General features: G+C 41.8%; 1 protein-coding gene across 3 annotated transcripts; it reads right to left on the bottom strand.

Moving 5' to 3' along the window:
* Nucleotides 1–9,957, bottom strand: LOC134459008 (alpha-synuclein-like). Of its 3 annotated transcripts, none has more exons than XM_063211366.1 (6): nt 9,818–9,957; nt 9,109–9,281; nt 8,767–8,796; nt 8,334–8,476; nt 2,191–2,280; nt 1–1,132 (listed from the first exon to the last, which is right to left on the bottom strand). In XM_063211366.1, exons 2-6 carry the CDS (start codon nt 9,227–9,229, stop codon nt 1,121–1,123), a joined length of 396 nt encoding a protein of 131 aa, XP_063067436.1. In that variant the 5' UTR covers nt 9,230–9,281; nt 9,818–9,957; the 3' UTR covers nt 1–1,120. The 3 variants fall into 3 exon arrangements, with proteins under 3 accessions (XP_063067436.1, XP_063067435.1, XP_063067434.1); XM_063211365.1 differs by having other exon boundaries at nt 9,109–9,284; XM_063211364.1 differs by lacking the exon at nt 9,818–9,957 and having other exon boundaries at nt 9,109–9,374.
* Nucleotides 9,958–24,235: the final 14,278 nt, after the last annotated feature.

The following is a 24,235-nucleotide window of genomic DNA, read 5'->3' on the forward strand; positions in this document are numbered from 1 at the left end:
TGAAACATCCAACATTTTATTCTACGGATATTTTATTTGCTCCATGCACGTCATATCAGAGTCTACAGTGTGTGAACATAGAAAAAATAACTTACATACAAGTACCTCAAAACAAATCAGCAGTTAGATGTGACACATAAAAATAGACTATATTGAAAATATTACATAATTCTCAATAATACAGACACTTTGGTGATTTGTTCCTTTTGTGTTATACAGTATATTCGACTTAACCCAGCACAGTGCAGCTTTGAAGGGATGGAATGGCACACCATATACATCAGAATTTGTATCCATACAATTATCATTACCTCCGCCAAGGAGGTTATGTTTTGGTCGTATCGGTATGTCTGTCTGTCTGTCTGTCTGTCTGTCTGTGTGTTTGTCAGCAGGATAACTCAAAACTCATGAACGGATTTGGATGAAACTTTGTGGAGTTGTTGGAAATGACCGAAGAAACAAGTGATTCAATTTTGGTGGTGATCCAGTTCACCAACCGGAACAAAGATTTTCTAAAAGATTCTTCTCCATTGCTAGCCTAGGAATCTAAAGCCCCTACCCCTAGTGACCACAAAAGTGAATTGCGGGAAAGGGCACATTTTGACATTCCAGTTTCTAAATCCACAAAAAGCAGGCAGAAAGACTTAAAATAAAAATAGGGTGTAACATATAAAATATTCAAATATTCTATGGAATAGCTTCCTTGGCGGAGGTCTGCACTCTCTGAATGCATTTCTACTGATCAATGTAATAGGCCTACAGTATAATTTCTGTGGGTTTTGCGTCAGAGCAACAAAAGTTCACAAAACAAATACACTCCTCTGACCAGATGACCTAGCAGTCTCAGGGTGAGAAGGCCACAAAGGATAGGGCCTGGCTCAGCGTACATATACTCTGTACCGTACTAATAGGCCCTAAACAGAGAACATGAACAAACATTGAGACACACCCTTACAGTACATCACAAACAGTAAAAACTTCCACACATATACATTTGCTTTCACGGTCACACATATGACACCTTCAAAAGGCCCACAATGAGGTGATTGGGAACTTGGCAGAGTAATATGGAACCGTTTTGCTCATTTAGATCTTGAAAAGTCATGAAGCGGCACAGGTGTTACTGCGTGGCCTAAGAGAAGGAAAGAAGATGGCCATCAAAAAAACAAATACGAAAATGAAACAAACCAAGGATTAGATTAATATGTACATTTATTAGTGTCCCATTGCCCATAGATAACTCCTTTCATCAATATTTAGCATAGTCTTCAGCCAACATGACAAATAGTTCAAGACTCGTGAGTCGAATAGACATAGTGACACAGACAAAACTTCCTTGCATTTATTGATACAATTATAAGTTATCAAAACACAGTATAATGACAAGAATAGTGTTGTTAATATTAGGTTATTATTTTTAGTACCTGGAAGAACAGCGCAACACTGCTTTGTCACATTTTTTTTGGAGTTAACCTTTATTCGGATAGGACAGTGAAGCACAAGACAGGAAACGAGCTGGAGAGAGACACGGGAGGACCCGGAAATCACCCCAGCGTAGCAGTGCAGAGCCCTCCTGTTTGAGCCCTGGCAAGGCCGGTTTGTTAGGATTTCACCGCTGACATTTGACTCAAGATAATGGAAATAAGGAGGTGCACACAAGGCTTGTTTGAAAAAGTGTATTGACGCCGAAATTTAACAACAGAAGTCTCAGGTTAACTGGAAAAACAGAGGTTTCGGAGCTAGTACATTCTCAATGTCTCCAGTACAGACTTCTGTTGTTAAATTTCGGCTTCAATACACTTTTTCACACAAGCCTTGTGTGCGCCTCCTTTTTTCCATTATCTTGAGTGATTACTACTTTTTGGGAGTGCACGCACCAAGCAATACACGGGTGTTAAGTGCAGGCGCAGACGCCGACCTTTGTTGGTTTTTTGTCAACCACTGACATTTGAGCACGCCAACAAGGTGTTGTGTTCTAACCCAACTCGAGGTCATTTCCTGATCCTTTCCCCATCTCTCTCCATTCTTTTAGTGTCACACTCTACTGTCCTGTCTGAAGCTGAACGGAAAAAAGACCCCAAAAACAGTGGTGTAATCATACAGATTCTTAATACTGAAAACGATGACACTTTGCACATGCAAACAACAGCTCTCAAGGAGTGCAGGTCCTCGTTATTACTAGGTCATTACCTCAACAGCAGTGCTGGGTGGCTCTGCAGCCTCCGGCTCCGCCTCCCCTGCGCTCTCCTCTGCCTCTGCCTCGGGCTTTGGTTCCTCGTCCTGCAGTGAAGGCAGATCATTACAGATGTCACTACATTTATTGCTGACAAGTGTCCCATTCGTTACACTGATCATTATGGCTATGTCTCAAATCACACACTTGTGTCAGTACACAGTGCACACAGTGGACTGAGGTCTTTAGTGCATAGTGTCGTGGAAAAAGTTGAGCACTATGCACTGTGCCCTCGCTGGAAGTGACGGCTGAGCATGGCATTAGCTCGCCAAAATATGAGTTGGCTACTGTTTACAATGCACAGCATCTGGTGCTTGTATTTCCATGTCCTTCACCCCAAAGGACAACAATCACACATACAATACTTTGGTTGGCATGAAAAAGTGTCCCATCAGCATTACTTACAGCAGTGGTTCCCAACCTATGGGTCGGGACCCCCCTTATGGGTCGCCAAAGATCCAACGGGGGTCGCGGAGCCCTCTTGATTATAGGGGTTTCGTTTTAAATATATATAGCCCATGTTGAATAAAAGACAAAGCATTTAACTAATAAATGCATAGACGCAACAAATTGTAAGTGCTACATTAAACATTTATTCTATATTTGACCAAAGACGAATTGAGGAATAAAATAACTAAAATAAGTTATCGCAGGAAACGGAGGGCATCTTGTGACTCCGTCTCGTGCGGGCGCTCGCGTGGTTGGGTCACCAAAGCTTAAAATAGTAAAAACATGGGTCCCCTAAGAAAAAGGTTGGGAAACACTGACTTACAGAATTAGGAGACTGTTGACCAAACTCTTCTACTGAACTGAATGCCACATTTCCTCTGTGTCATTGTCAACATGGCCGCCGTTTAGTGTGTGCAGTGTCCATCATTCAAGCACTGCATTTTTCCGCCATTGTTAGGGGATCATCCTGGCACTTTCAGTGCACTGGCTCAACTGAAATGTTCAGCGTGAGCGCCCTAGGCACTGAAAAACAGTGCCTGAAGTACACAAGTGCGGCATTTGAGATAAAGCCCTTATACAATCCCCCTACAGTGGCGTTTTACAGCTGGATTTATGTGTCATCATGGGATGCGGGGAGAGCAGAGTGTGTAAAACTCAGTTCATTCCCTCCTTCATTAATAAAGAATCTCTGTTCTGCTTTCCCCCCCAGTATTTGAAATGGTGTTTGTATCCATTAATTGCATCCATAAAAAGCAGTGCGTGTGCAAAATAAACAATGATTACTGATGAGGCAAATGTTAAGAGATTACACACGAGTAGAGGATATTGCACAACCTGAGAATGAAGCCTTTAATTACTGTTTTGCATCAAGATGACCTTTGCTAATGAGAAGCAGACAGGCAGGTGTGCACATGTGAGAGAGGGGGAGGGGAGTCCCTGTGGATGAAACAAACGCTGTCCCTGTCATAGTAAGATTAGTGGCAGGATGACATATTTATTCATCCAAGCCATCATCACGGTACCAAATGTACAAATAACACATCGGATTAAGTGACAATAATGACATCCTGTTTTCTCAAAAACTGCCCATTATCTTAATCAAGAGATCTGTTGTATTTGTGTTTTTGGGTTTGGAGATTGAAAGTGTAGGTTAAGAGTTGGACCTTTTTTAGTTTAGTTTGGCCGTTTTGGTATAATTGGTAATGTGGCAAAGAACTTTTGTTGTTTCTTGTATCCCCATTTAGTGCGCTTGTGGTAGTGTGGTCAAATAGCTTTTTTTCTCAGTCCATGCCCCCCATTGATGTGCATAAAACTGCATCCCGTCACTGCTTTGGTCTTTGTGTGCACATTCTTCTTTGTGTTTCTTTGTGTGTGTGTGTGTGTGTGTGTGTGTGTGTGTGTGTGTACAGTAGCAGCAAATTATGAGCCCTATGTACAATCAGCTCCAATGGACCCCCCAGCGATATATCTACATAAATCAGACTCTTTGTGGCCCCCCTACATACACGGGGCCCTGGTAACTCAGTCACACTTTACCCCCCCCTGTATGACACCCCTGTGTGCGTGCATGTGGGTGCGCACAGATGATGAGACATAGTTTATGTGTTAGCGTACCATCGCGACTCCTTTCCCACGCACCACCACCCACTGGTCCCTCATCTGTTCATGGAGGGGGATCGCAGACAGTGGGTGCATTCCAATATGCAGACTTGTGTCCTCCACTTGTGCTTGTGACCTCGAACCAGGACGTAGGCCTAATATATGTTGTGATGACATCACTGACAACTAGCATTGTATTTCAATATCTCGCAAGAGCTCAAATGTTAAAGTCATTTTCTCATTTGCAAACTGGATGGTGAATGAGAAGAATAGTCCTCCAAAGAATAAGAATAGTCCCCCAAAAATGGTTGAGGCTAGGCTAACAGCAGGGATGGTTTTCTCCAAGGAGGCTGAGCGTCAGCAAAACGTGAGTGTAGGAAGGGAGTCTGCATATCGGAATGCACAATCTGTCTCAGAGACGACGTCTCGCCTGAGCATCAGCTATGATCTGCAGTGTTGCCAGATTGGGCTGTTTCCCGACCAATTGGGATGCTTAGGATGGCCTTGTGCGGGTAAAAATGACAATGAGCAGAAAAAAACGCCCAATTTTTGTCCATAGAAACAATAGAATTGGGTGGGATTTTGTGCTTCTAGGTGGGTTTTGAGCATTTTTTGGGCTGGAAATCATCAGCCTCATCTGGCAACCCTGATGCTCTGCTCTACCAAGCTTTGCTCAGCTCTCTCCTGCCCTGCCCCTCAGGCTCCAGCCTAGGGCTGGGCGATATGGGAAAAAAAAGCTATATCACGATATGGATTACTTTATATCACGATAACGATATATATCACGATATAGCACAATTACATACGTTTTCAGTTATTCTCTTTATTTGCTCTTTGCTTTTTCATGTCACTAAACAACCTTTCTTTAAAATTGATTTTTATTCTTATTTTTTTACAGTTACATGAACCTATAGTGTGTATTGTGACAACATGAAATGTAATTAAATGATATTCAATTGTATAAAATTACTATCACGATATAAACGATATAGGAGAAAGGTCACGATATACACTGTTATATCACGATAACGATAAATATCGTCATATTGCCCAGCCCTACTCCAGCCTCCACGTTACATGAAGTTCTATTAACTATTGAAAGAAATAAAACAAATTTAGTGATTTGTGCTTTATTATCATAGGACAGTAAAGAGAAACTGGAAAAAAATAAGGAGAGAAAAGAGTCGGGGAAATGACAAAGGCTAGGATTTGAACCTGGGTCCTCCCATGGCCAATGTTACCTGTACATGGTGAAGTACAGTGTATTAGTAGCTAGGGGTGTAAATCACAGCCTTCATGGCAATTCGATTCAATACCGATGTCTTAAGGCCAACGGTTTGATTATTTTCAATACTGAAGAATGCTCCATGATTCGATTGATTTCATTTTGATTCAAATCAATGGTTCATTTTTTTTTTTTACCTCACAGGCTTGGCTTTTGTGTGAAATGTTAAATGAATCAAGAAAGTTGAAATATCTGCATGCATTTCATTTGAGGGGCATCTTTATTATGGTCAGTATCATTACTGCATGAGCAAAATTAAATGGCTCACAAAATGAGTGCAATAATTTCCTCTTGTGGAGGAATCGATTAATTGAATTGTGGGCTGTAGGATTGATGCATCGATATCAAATGGATTATTATTTCCATCCCTATATTAGTAGCCAGGCCGTGCCCTCCTAGTGACGCAACACCTTCAGCCTTGCTACTAGTCAGGTCAAGAGCAATGGAAGTACCCGTCATGGTAATGGTAAATGCCAGAAAAAAGGGAACCCGTGTCCATATTTTGCAAATACAGGAACTCCTCCCACTTTGTTGGGAAACAAATAATCATTAGCAAACCGGGGGAGGCCATTTGGGAAATGCCGTTTAGGAAATGTTCATTGTTATGCTCTTAGTCAGACCAAGTCTCGAAGAGATGTGAAAGTCGATGATAATCAGGCTTGTATATTAGCACACTGAGCCACCCCATGAGTAGTTTGTAATGTGCTTATGATACAAACATACAGACTGGGAAACAAACAACTCAAAAAAACAATACCCCCTTCCCCCATACCCTCTCTAGAGAGACAGGATAACAAATTACTTTGCTTCACCATGACACCTTTTGAAATCCACACATTTCGCTATATAACCTCAGGGTGCCTTAGCTTTGTGCTTAATTGACGCATTCTTACATGCGGTCACAGTTGCAATCAAACACGTCCAGAAAGCAATCATCGCTGCCTTCTGCAGTATTCCCCACTGAACGGACCCTTCCCCCCTCCTTTGGGATTGACATGTTGTTTATGACAAAGAAAACCCAGTGGTCGATGGTAGGTGATATGTTGTCAACATTGTAATCATGCTGTCCAAAAATGGAAAAATTATAAAAACTCACATCTTGTGGATTACAATGGATGTCAGGTCACACACCAACACCTGTTACACTATCAAAACATGTCAAGTGAAGGATACAACTTTTACTTGTCCAAGTCAAAAGAAAATTAGTGATCTGGTGTCATTGTGCTTTTCTGAATACAACACACAAGCCACTTGAACTGTGTGTGCTAACAAATGCAATACCCTTGAAACAGGTCTCCAAACAACTATTCAGATGGCAGTAAATGATGGGTAAGGGATTTGCAAAAAAAAGGTGGTTACTAAGCCAGATGTGTTAACTAAGGCATACACTTACGAATTAAATAAAAGTCCAAGGAGATCCTACTACTGCCAACTCAAAGGCAGAGAGCTCTTACACTAGGTGGCCCACTCCACCTCTTCTGAGTCAACGGACTAGTTTTTGATGGGATAATTTTCTAACCAGAATGCATTGAAATGGCAAAGTCTGCATGCACGCTGCAGAGCAAAAGCAGCGCCGCTCCATCAAAAACAAGCCCAATATTCCACTGAGAGTTTCAGTGTGTCACAGAAGTGAGGACAGGCCTCACATTTCTGAAGATTTGTAAGCATACAGTATAGTGTATTTTCATGGGACATTAGTAGCCAGCATGCAACTAACAGCAATAAATTGAAGCACATATACAAGCTATACGCTGGCTACTGTTCATTGTGACAAAGGGGAATTTCTTTAATGTTGTCCAATGAAAAGATCAGGGTTGCCAGATGAGGCTGATGATTTCCAGCCCAAAAAATGCTCAAATTCCGCCAAGAAGCACAATATCCCACCCAATTCTATTGATTTCTATGGCAAAAATTGGGCGGGTTTTTCTGCTAAATGCCATTTTTACCCACAAACTGCCATCCTAAGCAGCCCAATTGGGCGAGAAACAGCCCAATCTGGCAACACTGGAAAAGATATACAAATCTGCAGAGGGGTGTACTCACTTCTGTGACACACTGTACTAAACCTGCTTTATGGTACAGACCACCTGCTGTATGTATTGGCACCAGTTGCCTGACAGTCTATCCCTTCAGAAATTGCATTGCTTCGCTTCGTAGTTGACAGTTAGATCCCGAACTGCTGTGAAACTGATTTAGTTTCATTATATACTTCCTGCTTGTCAACAACAAAGTGAACGCATGAGCGATCACAGAAACCCCTACCTACCTACCTATAGTACATTTTCAGACATGCGGCTTCAAATCTGTGTGCATTCAGGATGACAACACTCCACAATGACGTGCCAAAGGTCCCTTCTGAATTTTAACAAGTATACCCTAAGCGACTGGCTGGGTTCATTCAATTGTAAAAAGGTACAAAGTTTCTCCTGTAATTTGAGAATAGTCACTCACAATACACAACAGACCTGGGCCAACACCACACCTCTGGAGATGATGTAACCAATACCAAGGCTTTTGTTCACAAGATCAGAAAAGAAGGTATTCCCTCCAGGGAAGGGAGAAGTGAGAACTGAAACTGAGTATCTCGTCTACCCAGTGATCAAGATACATAGGCTACTTGGTTGCATGACCACAACAGAACTGTAGACTTTCAGGTGACTTATCTCAAAAGTTGTCCCAAAAAGAACTTTACAAACAGCTTTTAACTGACATGAGCTGGAGGAGTGAGAATCTTTAGACCAAAAAAAAGGAGTACTCTAGGCCTACCGGTTTTGGCGCGTCCTTCTTGACTAGTCCTGTGGCAGCCACAATGTTTCCAGCACCTTCCACTGTCTTCTGGGCCACAGAGGAGGCTCCCGTTACCACGGCTCCTCCAACCTGAGAGACTCCTGACACAGTCTTGGTAGCCACTGCAAGGAAGTCACAGTTGAACAATCTAGCAAGTAGACCTACAAACTCAGCTAGATCAGAAACAGACTGGCAATAGCAACAGTGGGTGGAGAAAATAATAGTCTTGATGTCTACAGACAGTAGAGATTTCAAATCTCTCCGGCAGTGGTCGTGGAGTCTGTTTCTCTTTGTTTGATTGTATTTTTAGATTATGTTTTCCACACAGTTCAACTTGACAAACTGAAAGCAAACACATAAGACAAAGGCTACTCTTAATCATGCAGGCCCTTTAGGCCCAACTGTCACTTACCTGTGCTCACTCCGTCCACTGTTTTTGTACCTATATGGACAAAGCACAAAACCAGTCTATCACAATACATTCTCACAACTCACAACTCCACAAAGAAAAAAAAACACATGGTTACTGTATAAGGAACACATGTTTAATGTTTCAATTAGGCTGACAACACCAATATTGTGTGTGCACTCCACAATCAATTCACAATCAAAATCAGTTTTGCTTTTGACATTCACTAATGTCAAATTATGACGCTCACTCCCTACATTATGTCAATGGTAGGCTACATGGCATGGATAGAGACGGAGCGGATCAGCTTATTTGCTATTGTATTCCAATAGTTAATTTACTAACCAACGAAGACGACTCCATCTACCGTCATTTCGGCTGCACCTGTCACTCCCTTCTTAGTCATCACGGCGGCCGATACAACCCCATCCTTGGCTTTGTTTAAACCTTTCTTCAGCATGTCCATGATGATGTCCCTGAAGTGTTCCAAAGGGTGCTTGATGAGGTGCCTTCTGCAACTGCTGAGAAATTGTGACACGTGTTCAATTAATGATGGTAGGTTCTAAGTTTTTGTAGCCAACCACCACATCACGCGGAGCCAGTCGACGCCCGAGTTGTCGCCGCCTACTCAACATCCAGTTTTTCTCGCAGAACTCGTTAGAAAAGCTACACGTCCACCTTGTACATATCCGCGCAGATACCTGTGCTGCGAACTAATCTGTGTGAAGCCGTCTAACTTCCTCAAAATAATACAATTTGTCGTTTTAAAACAACTAACGCTTAGGCTACTAATGAAAAATGGAGCCAATAGGCAACCCTAATTACAAATAAGCGCAAACTTCTGATCTTAAATAGAAACTTACAAATGCGTCGGTCTAGCCTATCTTTGTAGCCTACAACATACAGGGAGGAGACAGATAGCTCGACACGAATTGGCTTTGTCAGTAGCAGATAGTTAGCCTCGGCAGGTGCCTACATCTCCTCAACCACTTGTTCGCATGTCCAGACAAATGGTCAAAGTATGAAAAAGATTACGAAATGAGAGAGGACTCACCTTGATCTGACTCAGTGATTAATCATGGAATATGTGCGATGATAATTGTGTGTCTCGATCGTATGTAGCACGTAGGCTTTGAAATGGCAAGTGATCCTTTGGTGAGGATGCGCGTGACCAAAGGATGATGCTGCGCTTGTCGCGTGTGTCACTCTCGAGGCGCATGCACAAACACTTGTTTCAGCACCACTAGTTCTTTTTGAAGGGTGTAGTTACTACTCTATGGGCTAATGTTTGTTCTTCAGGCAGTTGTTGATCTTTACAGGTACGTGATTTGATTTACTGGCAACTGGCATAACCTAATTGGCCAATTACGCACACGGTGACATAAGCTAGCAGCATACTAAAAGTATTGACTGGCTCCACTCTTTTGACAAAATGCGAGTTTTGTAATAGCCTACGTCTGGTTTTAGAATGCCAGTTTTTCCTTCAAGCAGCTGGATCAACTATTTCGCCAACATTTTCTTTTTCTCCTCTTTCCTCTTTCTCCCAGCAGCAAAAAATCAAATTATTATAAACGCCAGCGTTTGACATCCATGCTTCAAGCCAGACACAGCACCTCAGCTGTGAACTAAGGCTCTTGAAAGGATAAGTCCAAGGACAACAAGCAACAGTGCGCAACTGTCAAGAAGCTTCAGGATAGAGATATAATCAGTCACTTCAAGTGAGTTGTTGCAAACCCAGACTTCTCATTTTTTATAAGGATATAACCAGTCTGCACAAAGAGTTATGTGAACATTACTGTAGGTCAGATGTTATGTGGTCAATTTGATCAGATACAATAGGCCTTAAGCAATTGGATGTAGCATGGTCCATCATGACATGCAGGTCTGAGCTCTTCAGAGATGCTGTCTGCCTGTGTCACTCATTCATTAGTGCACAACGAATCGTTTAGTGAACCATGACTATTTCAGACTGGACAATTTAGAGGGATTCAATGAAAACAGAGGTAGGCTTTTAAAGGACCAGTTCAGTCAATTTCAACATGCGGTTGTAATGCTCACACTACCCTGGACTTGTCAGTACCTGAGATCTTTTTTTCTTCTTCTTCAGCCGTTTCCGAGATCCTGGTCATTGTAATGGGGGCAGCGCTTTGTTTACATTTCAAAAAAACATTTTTATTTATTTCCAGAAACATCCAAAAGGTTATAAAACATCAGCAGACAACTAGCAAACAGCGGTACATTTTGGGAAAATATTTGGAGTAGGCCTATGTTACATTTTTTGAAAAATGTAAACAAACGCTGCCCCCATTAGAATTGTTCATATCTCGGAAAGGGCTGAGCCGAAAAATGTGGCATCACAGGGTACTGACAAGTCAAGGGTAGCGTGAGCAATACAACAGCATATTGAAATTGGCAGAACTGGTCCTTTAACATTTGGATCTCACATCTGGCCACCCTGTCTGTAGGCCTATTCCTTTGTTCTGGTAAAAACTACTCAAACCAATTAGTGAAATGCTGTTAGGCCTATGCAATAGGCCTACTACCTCCCTGCAGGGTTGACATAAAACCTTCTTTTAGCCTTTTGAGACTTTTTAAACATTTCACAGATGTTTCAGTGAAACAGCGTGAAGAGATTTAATAAATATAATAAATCTTCACTGGAGTCACCTATTTACTGTAAAACCCACTTCCTTCTGCATAGAAACCATGTCTCACAGTGGGCACAGATAACCGAAAAACAGCACGTCTGGTCAGACCAAGACACTAAAGCATTGCTGAATGTTCCTTTTGGCCTTTTGAACATTGAATTATCGCACTTCAAGTGTCGCTCAAGGCCTTCTGTGTAATAACCGACTTTTGAATGGTGTGCCTTTAGGGAACCTCAAGGCCTTCTGTGTAATAACCGACTTTTGAATGGCTTACTTTAGGGAATTCATGTTCTTTTTGTATAGTGCGTTGCCATGGAGATCTGATTCATATTTGTTCTTGTGTGTTATGATGTTTGCCGTTGATACTTACCCAGCCCTGATGCCAAAGAGTAGGCTACAAAAATGCAACAGTGACTTATGTACAGTACTTCACTTTCACTAAGGTGATGATAATGATAGCTGGTGATTGTTGTGTTGAAAATGTGTAGGCTACATCAGACAGACACAATGAAATGCATAGAAATATGCAACACAAAGAAAATCAATTCCTCAAGAAGTCGTCACTCATACTTTCCATATAATCGTTTCAGGGGCATTATACAGCTCATAAGAGCGGCTGTGTCATGTTCAGCTATCAAAGAATAAACATGTCCACTGACATCATGACATTTAATTTGTGCATTATGAAAGCAGTCACTCCAAAGATGAGATGCATTACTGTAGGCCTAACACTAAAATGGCTCGAAATAATGCCAAAAAGAGTTTCACTCAGTATTTCAAAGACTTTATTATACTTTATTTTACTAGGTCTCTACTTTCCGGATAAACATGTGACAGTTGATATGTTACTGTTGTCATACTGTGTCATTTTGTAATATACAACATGTGTTTGTCCCCATCATCTAGAATGGCAACACCATTCTACGGAGTGAATTGCAAGACATGAGCTGTATCTGTCTGAAGACAAGCGTTTCAAGTAAGTGGGTTGGTGTCACACTTGTGAAAATATAGGCTATTTTTTCCTTGAAGGAACCTACTGTAGATCTTCAAGGCTTCTAACATTGCCTATGTACTGTACATGTCTACTGTATGTACACTGATGACTCAAATCCTTCTCCATCCGCACAAACATGGAGGAAATCACCTCTGCCCTCAACAAAGAGCTGCAGGTGGTGTTCAAATGGATCTCGGATAATAAACTTGTTCTGAACATATCCAAAACTAAGAGTAGGCCTATTGTTTTTGGAACTAAATATTCATTAAGATCTCAACCTCAACTGAATCTTGTACTGAATGATGCTGTAGAGCACGTACAAGAAACAAACCTTCTGAATATATCTGTAGTCAAAAGATGTTCTTCTTTTTTAACATCTCAGGTGACCAAATGTCTTGCAGACCCTTGTATTATCATACCTACTGCTGTTCACTGGTCTGGCCAGGTACCACAATAAGTAGCCTAGTTTATAGAAGCTTCAATGGGTATAAAACAGAGCAGCCAGACTCACCCTTAAAGGGAAACTTCTGCCCATTTCAATACGCTGTATTGCTCACGCTACCCTTGACTTGTCAGTGCCCGATGATGCTGCATATTTTTGTCTCAGCCTTCCGAGATCTGAGCTATTCTCTTTTTTGTGTGGTCGTTTTGACTTTATTTATGATATGACAGTGAAGGGAGAGACAGACAGGGAAGGGCCGGCAAAGGACCAGGGCCGGGAATCGAGCCCGGGTCAGCCGCATGGCAGACGAGTGCCCCACCGCTTGGCCACGGCAGGGCCGAGATCTGAGCTATTCTAATGGAGGCCAGACTTCGTTTACATTAAAAACTTTCTTAACATAGGCCTACTCCAAATATGATATCGCTGTTGTATTGCTGTTTACTAGTTGTCTGATGTTGAATAACTTTCTAGATGTTATTGGGAATAAATCAAGATGTTTTTTTTTTATGTCAACAAACTCTGCCCCATTACAATGACCAGGATCTCTGAAAAGGCTGAAGGAGAAAAAACATCTCAGGTACTGACAAGTCCTGGGTAGTGTGAGCATTACAACTGCATGTCGAAATTGGCAGAGGTTATCCTTTACATGCACACACAGAGCCAATATAGATAATGTGCACAACCAACTCCCCTGGCTTAAAATTGACAAAAGGTTGAGAGCATCCCTTCTTTCTTTTGTACAAAAATAGTAAGAATTAAACAAACACACTCACACTTAGCTTCACTCTGCATACATACCCCACCAGGCATGCTACCAGTGGTAACTACACAATACCAACAATCAAAATTAACTCAAAAAAGCACACAGTATTATAAACAGTGCCCTTCCATATATTTTAAAATCCAAATATAAAATTTGTTTTTAAAATAAAAAAGAAATATGGCTGATTGCACTGCACTTAATCTGTCATGTTAAGTATTGTACTAAATGCTAGCATATATTTTCCTGAAATATTTCCATTTTTTTTCTTTTGTTTAGTTATGTCTGCTGTCTGTACATTGAGTTTTTGTCTGTTTCAATGTATGGACTCCAGGAAAGACCAAATAGAGAAGTTTACCATTAGCAATCATGCCAAGCAAGAAAAGTGTCCTCTGCAAACAGGACACATTATGATGATAATGTAGTCCCCTGATGGGCTTTCTTTGGCAATATCTTAAAGTTGCACTGTGTTAGATTGTGGCCAGAGTAGGTATTGCAACTATACTGCTCATTGAAACTCTGCTGTCTATGGCCAAATTTGATATTTTCATGAATATTTCAAAAAAAGTGATAAACTAATATTTACTAGTAAGACCAAAGTACAATACGTTTGCCAGTTAGAAATGTCTATTTCTGAAAATTCAAAAAGGTGGTCAATGAAGAAGATCCCTCTTTTCATGTATGAAAAATGCTATTTTTTCCCAGTCGTTAAGAATACTTTGAATTTGATGGTGGTGGTAAGTATTTTTTAAAAAGGTAAAAAAAAATGAATGAGCAACATGAATTCTGAAAATGAACTACTAAAAATATTACACAGTGCATCTTTAAACAAGTATAACAAAAAACACTACAGGTGGAAAACTGTGCCCATCAGACATACAGTAGACATGTGACTTGGTGTTCACCTACCAAACTGTTCCGGATTATACACGTCCACATGAAGACAGCAGGCAGGCTTACCTGTATTTCTGCTGTGACACTGACATCTAGTGGAGATTACATCCACACGAAAAAGCAACTAGAAATGGACTCGCATTTGGGCTTGCATGCCCACCCACGGGGACCCCGGTTCGAGTCCTTTCCCGATCCTCCCCTGTCTCTCTGTCCCATTCGCTTCCTGTCACCATCTTCGACTGTCCTATCGAATAAATGCATAAAATAGCCCCTAAAAATATATTTAAAAAAAAAAAAAAAAGAAATGGACTCAGATGCATGATCTCAAATGGAGCATGTGTGCACTTCAGTGCTCATGTTTCATATTAATTATGCACAGAAAGGTAGTGCCCGAAGTGCACAATCTTGAGACGCAGCAAGAGAGTGCAGACCTCCGCCCAGGAAGCTGTCTCATAGAACATTTGACTATGTTACAGCCTCCAGTGTGTGTGTGTGTGTGTGTGTGTGTGTGTGTGTGTGTGTGTGTGTGTGTGTGTGTGTGTGTGTGTGTGTGTGTGTGTGTGTGTGTGTGTGTGTGTGTGTGTGTGTGTGTGTGTGTGTTTGTGAGTGAGTGAGTGAGTGAGTGAGTGAATGCAAAGCACATTGAGTCAAGTATGTAGTTGGGAATATGCTATACAAATAAATGTTGATTGATTGATTGACCAATACACGTTCAAGATTGAAGTGTGGAGTGAATTGTGTCAAACAGCTTAAACGTAAATTCACAAACAACACATGTAGGCCTACATGGATCTGGCATCAGATGTTGGAAAAGCTTAAGACATGAGACACACTTTCTTATTCAATGCATTCAATTATCTTTATGTTCATGGCTATTTACCCTTTAAGACCTTAAACCTTGTTTTAGGCATTTGCCAATAGAAGCAAGATTTTCTTGATATTGAGTCACTTGAGTCTAACATAGCTGGTTACTCGGAGAGGTAGAAATCTGTGGCAGGGTTTTTCACTTCAACTTTTAGTTTTTATACCACTTTTCACCTAGATAATCATCTTTGGATTTGAACAGCCAAATTTCACTCTTGCCCATCCATAAACTGCCTTCTGGATCCACCACTGGTGTGTGTGTGTGTGTGTGTGTGTGTGTGTGTGTGTGTGTGTGTGTGTGCGTGTGTGTGTGTGTGTGTGTGTGTGTGTGTGTGTGTGTGTGTGTGTGTGTGCGTGCGCGCGCGTGCCTGTCTGTCTGTCTGCATGTCTGCATTTATTTGTTAATATCTGTATCAGTATGTATAGTTCTCAATTTTCAGATGCACTGTTGTTACACTGATTTTTGACAGTAAATTACAATTTGACATTGACTTGACTCATCTTGACTTAACAGTAAGAGGAAAGGAAACCCTTTCACTAGAGGGCGCCAAAGACCAAGACAAGAGTCCTCATCTCATCGTGCCTCATTACTTTCACACACGAATGATGAAAGGCCCAGCTCTCTTCTCTTCTCAGTTTGGGCTACAGTGTTAACAAAGCATTGACAGTAACTGAAACAGGAGTGTGAATATGTGGAGCTGAATCAGAAGATGTTTGAAAAATCACACCCACTGCACTACAGAGCAGACAGCATTGTGAAAGAATGTGAATGTACCAAAATACTCGCTGTCCATTACACCTCCCAGTCTCTAGTGGTCTGAATATTCTGGTACATATCAGCCCAAAACATCCTGCCAAAATCAGACTGGAGTTTGAGGTGAGAAAACAGTGAAAAGTAGGTAGGACCTGTCGACTGACTCACATTGGAAAAGAATAGAATTGTAATGGTGTTGCTTGAAAATTGGACAACAGCATTGAACAATAGTTTAATCATAGACATTGGAGAGATTTAGCATACAGGGATAAAGAGCTATACTCACTTATTTTCTACTGTTTATTGATTTTTTAAAAAGTGTTATGGACTTTTCTGGAGACTTGTGAAATTACACTCTCCGATATTACTTATCATAGTTGCAGTTTTTGTGACTCGTGATATTTCCCAAGGAGCCTTTGCTTTTTTTGCTCCATTGAATTTTGAAAACACCTCCCACATTAGTTTTCCTACACTCCCTCACACTACTAAGTGAGTGAGTGAGTGAGTGTTCGCAATGACTAAATATTAATATTCTCCGTCAGTAGTAGTCGAGTTCAAGGGTAATCGTAGAGCTTAAAAGCGATTAAGGTGATTACTTGAACATGTCTCAATGTCAGGGTTGCCTTTGTAGTCAGTCCTTGTTAGGACATAGGTATTTATATCTTGCAACATATGAATCGCTATCCTCAGGTGAACAGTGTGCATGCGTCTCATCATCATCATCCCTCGCCTCCGCTGTGGTTTCCAGACACACCCTTATCGTAACCGCATGTCCTCTCGCAAAACACAGCGTGAACATTACGAAAAGAAAAAGGGAAACAAGGAGACGTGTTCAGTGAACAAAGCTTGTGCTCGATGCAGGGGTGTAGTCAGAAATTGGGAAATTAAGTGGGCCCAGGAATAAAACATTTAAAAAAAACTCTGACAGGCCCAGTCCATGACACATATGTTAAGGGTTATAATTATTTGAATCATCATCAATGAGGGCGCCATGGCACAGCGTACTTGGGCGCCTAACCACATATGGGCTACTGTACATGCGTTGACCGTGGGGACACAGGTTCGAGTCAACCCTACCCCATCTCTCTCTGCTTCTCCCTTCTCCTCACCTATTCACAACAAAGGCAAAAAATATATACAAAAATATTTAAAACACCAACAAACAAAATCAGCCAAGCAAACAAAAGGGGCCTTCTGATGATTGGACGGCCCTGATTGAGAAATGAGTGGCCAAAGAGGCCTACAGCCATGGTTATGCCTATGGTTCAATTGGTGCCATACATTTGTCTCTGACTGATTCTTGTCTATTAAAACCTTGTTTAACCTGTAGACAACCGAATACTAAACCAAAGGACAAGACCTCAGTTGTACAGTGGTAACCTCAGACGACCCAAGTTGTTTGGTAACATCATTGAAAAATACAGTTACTTAACACTTAAGTTTAACACTTCTTTGTAAAGCATGTTGAGCTGATATATACACACTATGCACTACTACATTGATACAGCTGTGTGTATACTGTGCCGTGCATACTGTACTTATTGTGTATAACAAAAGAAGAATGTACAGTAATTTACCACAAATCGTTAGCCTGAATGAACACCTCAGCAAGCATCCTATTAGATAAACGGACAATGCATGGGAAAGAGCAGGTCAGAGCAGGTTCTGTTGTTCGCTCCCGGACTCCTTTGGTAGTCGAATGTGCTTAACATGAGTCAGTATCCCGCATCAGTCACGGGATGAGGGTTTGCATAACGACAAGGTGTTGAAATGCAACATTTCTGTCTGCCACAGTAGTAGCCAAACAACTGTACAGTATCAGTCTGTGTGTGGGTTGATTGTTTTAAAGGCTGTTTCAATTTCCCACACTCCAGCCAAGCCCTGTAACTTACTGTCAGCAGTAGAGTAGGTGTTCGGTGGCCTAATTCATCATCACACATCTTCACCAATACATTCATTTGGGTAACAAGGATCTTAAGAGTCCCAATAAGGATTGTAAACATGTTGACTCTGATGAAGATGTGCTAATCTTGAAACGTTAGTATGGAATTGCTCTAGGCCTAAATAAAAAACATAAATGAATCACATCTGAGTTGCTCTGGTGACTCTCTTTGTCATAGAGATTGTAACATATCTTCTCTATCAGTCTGGCTTTGATAAAATTACTGATTACCGATACCGATATTACTGATAATATTACTAATGACCTTGATTTGGCCTCTCTGAAATAAAGGTCTCTTTCTGCCCATAGGGTTTGGCAATCAGCAGGAGGTAATAGCTATGAATGAGCAGAAAGGGGTGACCTTCTGAGGACACTGGACAAAGGTATGGGAGACCGTCTTTGGTGTGTGTGTGTGTGTGTGTGTGTGTGTGTGTGTGTGTGTGTGTGTGTGTGTGTGTGTGTGTGTGTGTGTGTGTGTGTGTGTGTGTGTGTGTGTGTGTGTGTGTGTGTGTGTGTGTGTGTGTGTGTGTGTGTGTGTGTGAGACAGAGAGAGTGTGTGTGATTTGCCCTTTTGTATCGTACAATTAATTTCTACATTCTTTGAGGCTGTATAACTACAGAAACAATGTGAAGAATATTTCTTGCCACAGCAGGATGATATATGTGTCACCCTTCTCAGCTCACTGTAGATTTTACACAAAAGAATGGACAACAGCCTGTGCCTCTGCTGTACATTTTGCACAGTATTTGCACAGTAGTACATCACAATTTTCCCCTAAGACTTATTTTTTTTTAATATATATATTTTTAGGGGCTTTTTATGCCTTTATTGACAGGATAGTATGAGATGCTGACATGAAATGAGTGTGGAGAGAGATGGGGGAGGATTGTGAAATGACCCCGTCCGGACTCGAACCGGGGTCCCCATGGGCATGCAAGCCCAAATGTGGGGGCTTAGCGCGCTGCGCCACAGCCCCCCTAAGACTTTTTAACCAACCGTTAGAGAACACAAACTGACGCCATGAACCAATATACTAACCCCAACTCCGATGAAGTTGGGACGTTTGGTAAACAGTGAATAAAATCAAAATGCTATCATTTTCAAAACACTCAATCTATTCATTAGATGGAGAATAGTGAAAAGACAACATATTAAGTGTTAAAACCGAGAAAAAATATTGTTTTGGGGGACATATGTACTGATTTCTAATTTGAGAAATCCAACACGTCTCAAAAGAGTTGGGACGGGGACAATAAATGGCAGCAAATGTCGAGGAAGACTAAAAACAAAACAAAAGACAACACTTAACAGTTAAATACATTAACCGATGAGATGATTTTATATAAAAAACAGTGTTAATTCCTATCTTGGACATGATTTCACCAGCTTAAATGGTGGGTGTATTCCTTGTCATGTTTTGCAATGTTTTCCTTTCTGTAGTGCTTACAGTGTGACAGGTCTTGACGAAAAACCCACCATTTTATCACATGCTGGTCCTTATGATGGAGCCAAACTGTTAAAACATAGTAGAGAATGCAATTTGACCTTACTATGTGGCAGTAATCGAAGATCTCCCTTCAAAATATAATGCATGAGTGGCTTTTCATGCTGTTTAAAACCCATTTATACCATTCAGCACTGTATTTAACTCTACAGATGAGTGAGAACATCTTAACCAATGCACTACTGCATCCGCATGCCATCATGGAGACTGACTTTTGAAGCTAACACTAACACAAGTTGGATGGTCCATTTTCACTGTAGCACAGGATGTGCAATGCTCTATTATTGTCAAAAAGAATGAACTTCTACAACTTCTGCTGACTTCTGTAAGCAAAGGACAGTTTCCCATGTCTTCTGGGTCTATTTCAAGTGAGCTCAGGTGCTTAGGAGAATGTTAAACCCCTGTGTCATTTTCATGCATTAAGCATTCTTAATATGGTCAATTTTCAATAGCTCTAGCACTCCAGGAATTAGAGTGAGACTACAACCAATATATATTTCATGATGTCATGAACCTATACAATGATTTTATTAACAAAAATATGTCTTATATACACTCAATCGTGGTAAATCAAAGGGAATTCGAAAATGTATGTAATAACTATGGTAATTATTCCCTTTGCATCTTTAATTCTGAGTGACTCCGCCTCTCTGTGATGATCTTATACCTGGACACCTATATTGTCCGTCAGTACAATTCATTTTGAAATGTTCTTCTTTGTTGTTTTATCTTATTTGGATGTTTACTAAATTTCACTGATCCCCGTCCCAACTCTTTTGAGACGTGTTGGATTTATCAAATTAGAAATGAGTACATATGTCCCCCAAAACAATATTTTTTCTCGGTTTTAACACTTAATATGTTGTCTTTTCACTATTCTCCATCTAATGAATAGATTGAATGTTTGAAAATGATAGCATTTTGATTTTATTCACTGTTTACTAAACGTCCCAACTTCATCGGAGTTGGGGTTTGTAGTAAAGGTTTAAATGAAATGCCCACCATGAAATGCCCATAAGTACCATTACCACTATGTGAACATATCCAGCACATTACTGTATATGCAAAGTGTCTGTACACAAGAAATGATACACTCTTTGCACTCTTTGCAATGTTTGCACTCTGGTCCACTGCGTATGTTTGTTAGTCCCAGTTGTCATGATAACCCGTGATTATCTCTCGTCTTCATCAGTGGCTGTAAAGCTCACTCACCACGGCAGGCAGACACAGTTGAAACCAAATGACCCATTTCAGCCCTCTCTCACTGCATGTGCGGGCAACAGGGATGGGTATGCTGCTGGTATGTTTCCGCACTACCTACCCCTGCTTGTGTGTGTGTGTGTGTGTGTGTGTGTGTGTGTGTGTGTGTGTGTGTGTGTGTGTGTGTGTGTGTGTGTGTGTGTGTGTGTGTGTGTGTGTGTGTGTGTGTGTGTGTGTGTGTGTGTGTGTGTGTGTGTGTGTGTGTGCGCGCGTGCACGTGCGTGTGTGTGTGTGTGTGTGTGTGTGTGTGCGTGCACGTGCGTGCGTGTGTGTGCGTGCACGTGCGTGCGTGCGCGTGCGTGCGTGCGTGCGTATGTGTGTGTTTAATTTTTTTTACTCAGCGCAGATCAGTTTAGTTTTGTCTGCTGCCAGAGGTATGCGAGTGAAACCGTGCCCCGGGCCTGTGGTCTGAATGCCTCTCAAATGCTCTGTGAAAATACTGCCGAGTCCTAACCGGATAGGAACATTGGCACCGGCCAAGCTATTTCCACTTCAGGTCCAGCGAGTATTGTAGAAACTCTCTCATGGACATTGTGTCAAAAGAATGAACTTTTTTCTTTTTCTTTTTCTTTTTTTTTTTACAGAGGAACAAAAAAAGAAGAAAGAGAAAATGGGGGAAAACAACTCAAAGTAAGTACCCCAACTTTCCCCAAGTTTCACCCCAGCTTTCACGCGCATTTCATAAGAGATGTGGATATTGTTTTCCTGTTGCTATGATATTGACGCCACAAAACCCTTAATACGGCCATTGTTTGCATCCACCGAAGTGACCTGATGATTTTTTGAAAAACTATTTGCATCTGTGTGTGTGCACACTGCCGCAGATTTACGTATGTGCTTGAAAAGGGCCATCATTTACACCCAAAACCCATGACATCACGAGCGCACGGCACAACACAGAACAGAGTGTAGTATTGCTGTTGGACACCGGCCAGACATGCAGATGGTGCTGGTTTGTGTTTTATGCAGAGCGCTTAAGAGACTTTAGGCCTTAACACACCGCCTTGGTGACGCTGACGATCCATGCAGCAACTAAAAGACCCGACCTACAGTAGAGGAGCCACTTGGCTCGCATAAATAAATGTGAGCGAAATAATAATGTGGCTTACGTTCATTTCAATAGCACCAAAGTCTTTTTTAGTCTGAAAAGGGCAGCTATTTTTTTTCCTTGTTTAAATGCATGCACCCTTAAACATGAAAAGAAGGAGGAAAAATAGGGAAAAAAAGGGCAGTGGGGCTGAGAAGAAAGAGAGGGATTCTCTGCGTGCGTCACAGTCCGTTGCGGCGCATTAGCTGCCATGATGAGCAGAGTGGGAGTGTATACAGATACGCCCTGCTCTGCTCGCTACGCCGCTGCTCTGCTCACCTGCTTTGCAGCGCTATAGCAACAATAACAACAGGGAACCCCCCGACCTGGGAATCCTCGCTGCAGTGTGCCGCCTCTGCTGAGGAATGCTGTTGCTCTTCTCTTCTCTCTCCTTGAAGGCGGCGCTCCTCCACACCCCGCACTCCCCGCTCCGCTCCACCATGCTCCACAAGTCAAGTCGGCACAGATGTTTTGTGTGTCTTGCTATGAGGTTGCCGGGGCAACGCGTTCGTTCGAAGGAGGCCGCCCCGGCGTCGTGAGAGGGAACCACCTTATCTGCTGATGCTGCCGTTTCAGGTCTGCCCTGACAGAACAAAGGCCAACAGGTAAACTGCCAACAACAGCCACTCCCCGGTGTGTGGCAAGACTTAACACCGGTTGTCATGGGGATACTCCACTGTTTGTCCGGAAGCCGCACCATAAATAGCATATGTAACTGTTTAAAGGTGCTGTTGTAAAAAAAAAAGAAAAGAAAAAAAATCTAGCTGGGCGTCCACTGGCTGTGTGACAGAAGTGAGGTATGCACTCACTTCACTTTCACACACGTAACTGACTCTGCAGACGCAGACCTAGTTTTTTTTTATGAATGAGCCAGAGATTGTTTATCTTTGCAAAGGTGTGGCGCAGGCAGTGGGGGAAGGGTGAGGGCAAACCCCAGAGGTGGCAGAAGCAGCAGCAACAGCAGGAGCAGCTTGGTGATGATACATTGTGTAATGCTGACTGGGTTGGTTGTTAAGTGTGTCATTGCAGATAGGGTACCCTTCACTTGATGCACTGCAAAAGCAAATCTTTGTACAAAAAAGACTTTTAATACTTATTTTAACACTAACTTTAATCCCAACCTTTACCCTTCATAATGTCTTAACACTAAATTACCCTGTGATGTAGAAAGTATTAATGTAAAAAATATAGGCCCTACCCATACCCAATCTGTCTATAATTTTTTTTTTCTTGATTTAAAAAAATACATTGGTATTATTATTTCTATTTGCACTGAAATTGCTAAAAGAAACCTTGATCATTCAATCGGTGGTGACCAGCCAGAATGTAACACACCTTGACATTCTCATACATTATCAGCCTAGTGGAAATGCCCCATTTGGCATTTGAACCCGAGCTTCCTAGGCTACCAAACTGGGGCTCTGATCGCTACACCAAAGAGTCCGGCTCGTTAAAGACAGCCAATGAGCACCCACAGCAGCCTTTGCAATGGTCACTGCATTACAGTGCCTTCCCCTTCAGAAAGATGACCCTCATTTCACTTCACACACTCAGCCTGTCCCGCGTGTATTTTCCACCATACTTCTCCCATCCAGGATGCTCCACAGTCCAAGCTTGAGTCCCATCACTGGGGTCCCATCACTGGGGTCCCATCACTGGGGTCCCATCACTGGGGTCCCTCAGATCGAGGGTCACCTGTCACAAACCTAACAGGTCAGTCACTTTCCCGCTTCCCACTGTCATGCTCTCTTGTGTTTCAGTCAGAGTCCCAGTAACTCAGGTGGCTAAAGGTCACGTCCCAAAGGCAGGGCAACTCTACACCATTTCATGACAATTTCTATAGGAACCCACACAAATATACTACTTTTAAGTTGCATGAATTTTGGAGTGCCATCCCTTAAGAAACCATACCGAACCATGCTCAATAAGCCATGAAAACCATGATTTACCATGGTCGATTTTCGTAAGGGGTGGCTCTGTGGGCTAAGCCACTGTAACATTACGCTGGCGGACCCAGATCCAAGGTGGGGTGCATTTCTCAAAAGAGAAGTTCGATAGTTGCCAATGGGAAAATGCATTGAAAACAATAAAGTAGCTTATGTAGTAAGCTACTTTGGTCCGAGAAATCCACCCCAGACCTGCGGTCATTTCCTGATCCTTCCCCATCTCTCTCCCACTAGTGTCCTGTGGCTCTCTTGGACTGTCATGGCAATAAAGTCTAAAATGACAAAAAAAATCTGTTAAAAAAAGAAATTAGGTATACAAGTCGAAAGGTCTGTAAGACATACGGCACACAGTAACGCTAGCACATCTTGCCACGCT

The sequence above is a fragment of the Engraulis encrasicolus genome, chromosome 11 (genome assembly GCF_034702125.1).
Source record: "Engraulis encrasicolus isolate BLACKSEA-1 chromosome 11, IST_EnEncr_1.0, whole genome shotgun sequence".
In the NCBI taxonomy this organism is placed as follows: Eukaryota; Metazoa; Chordata; class Actinopteri; order Clupeiformes; family Engraulidae; genus Engraulis; species Engraulis encrasicolus.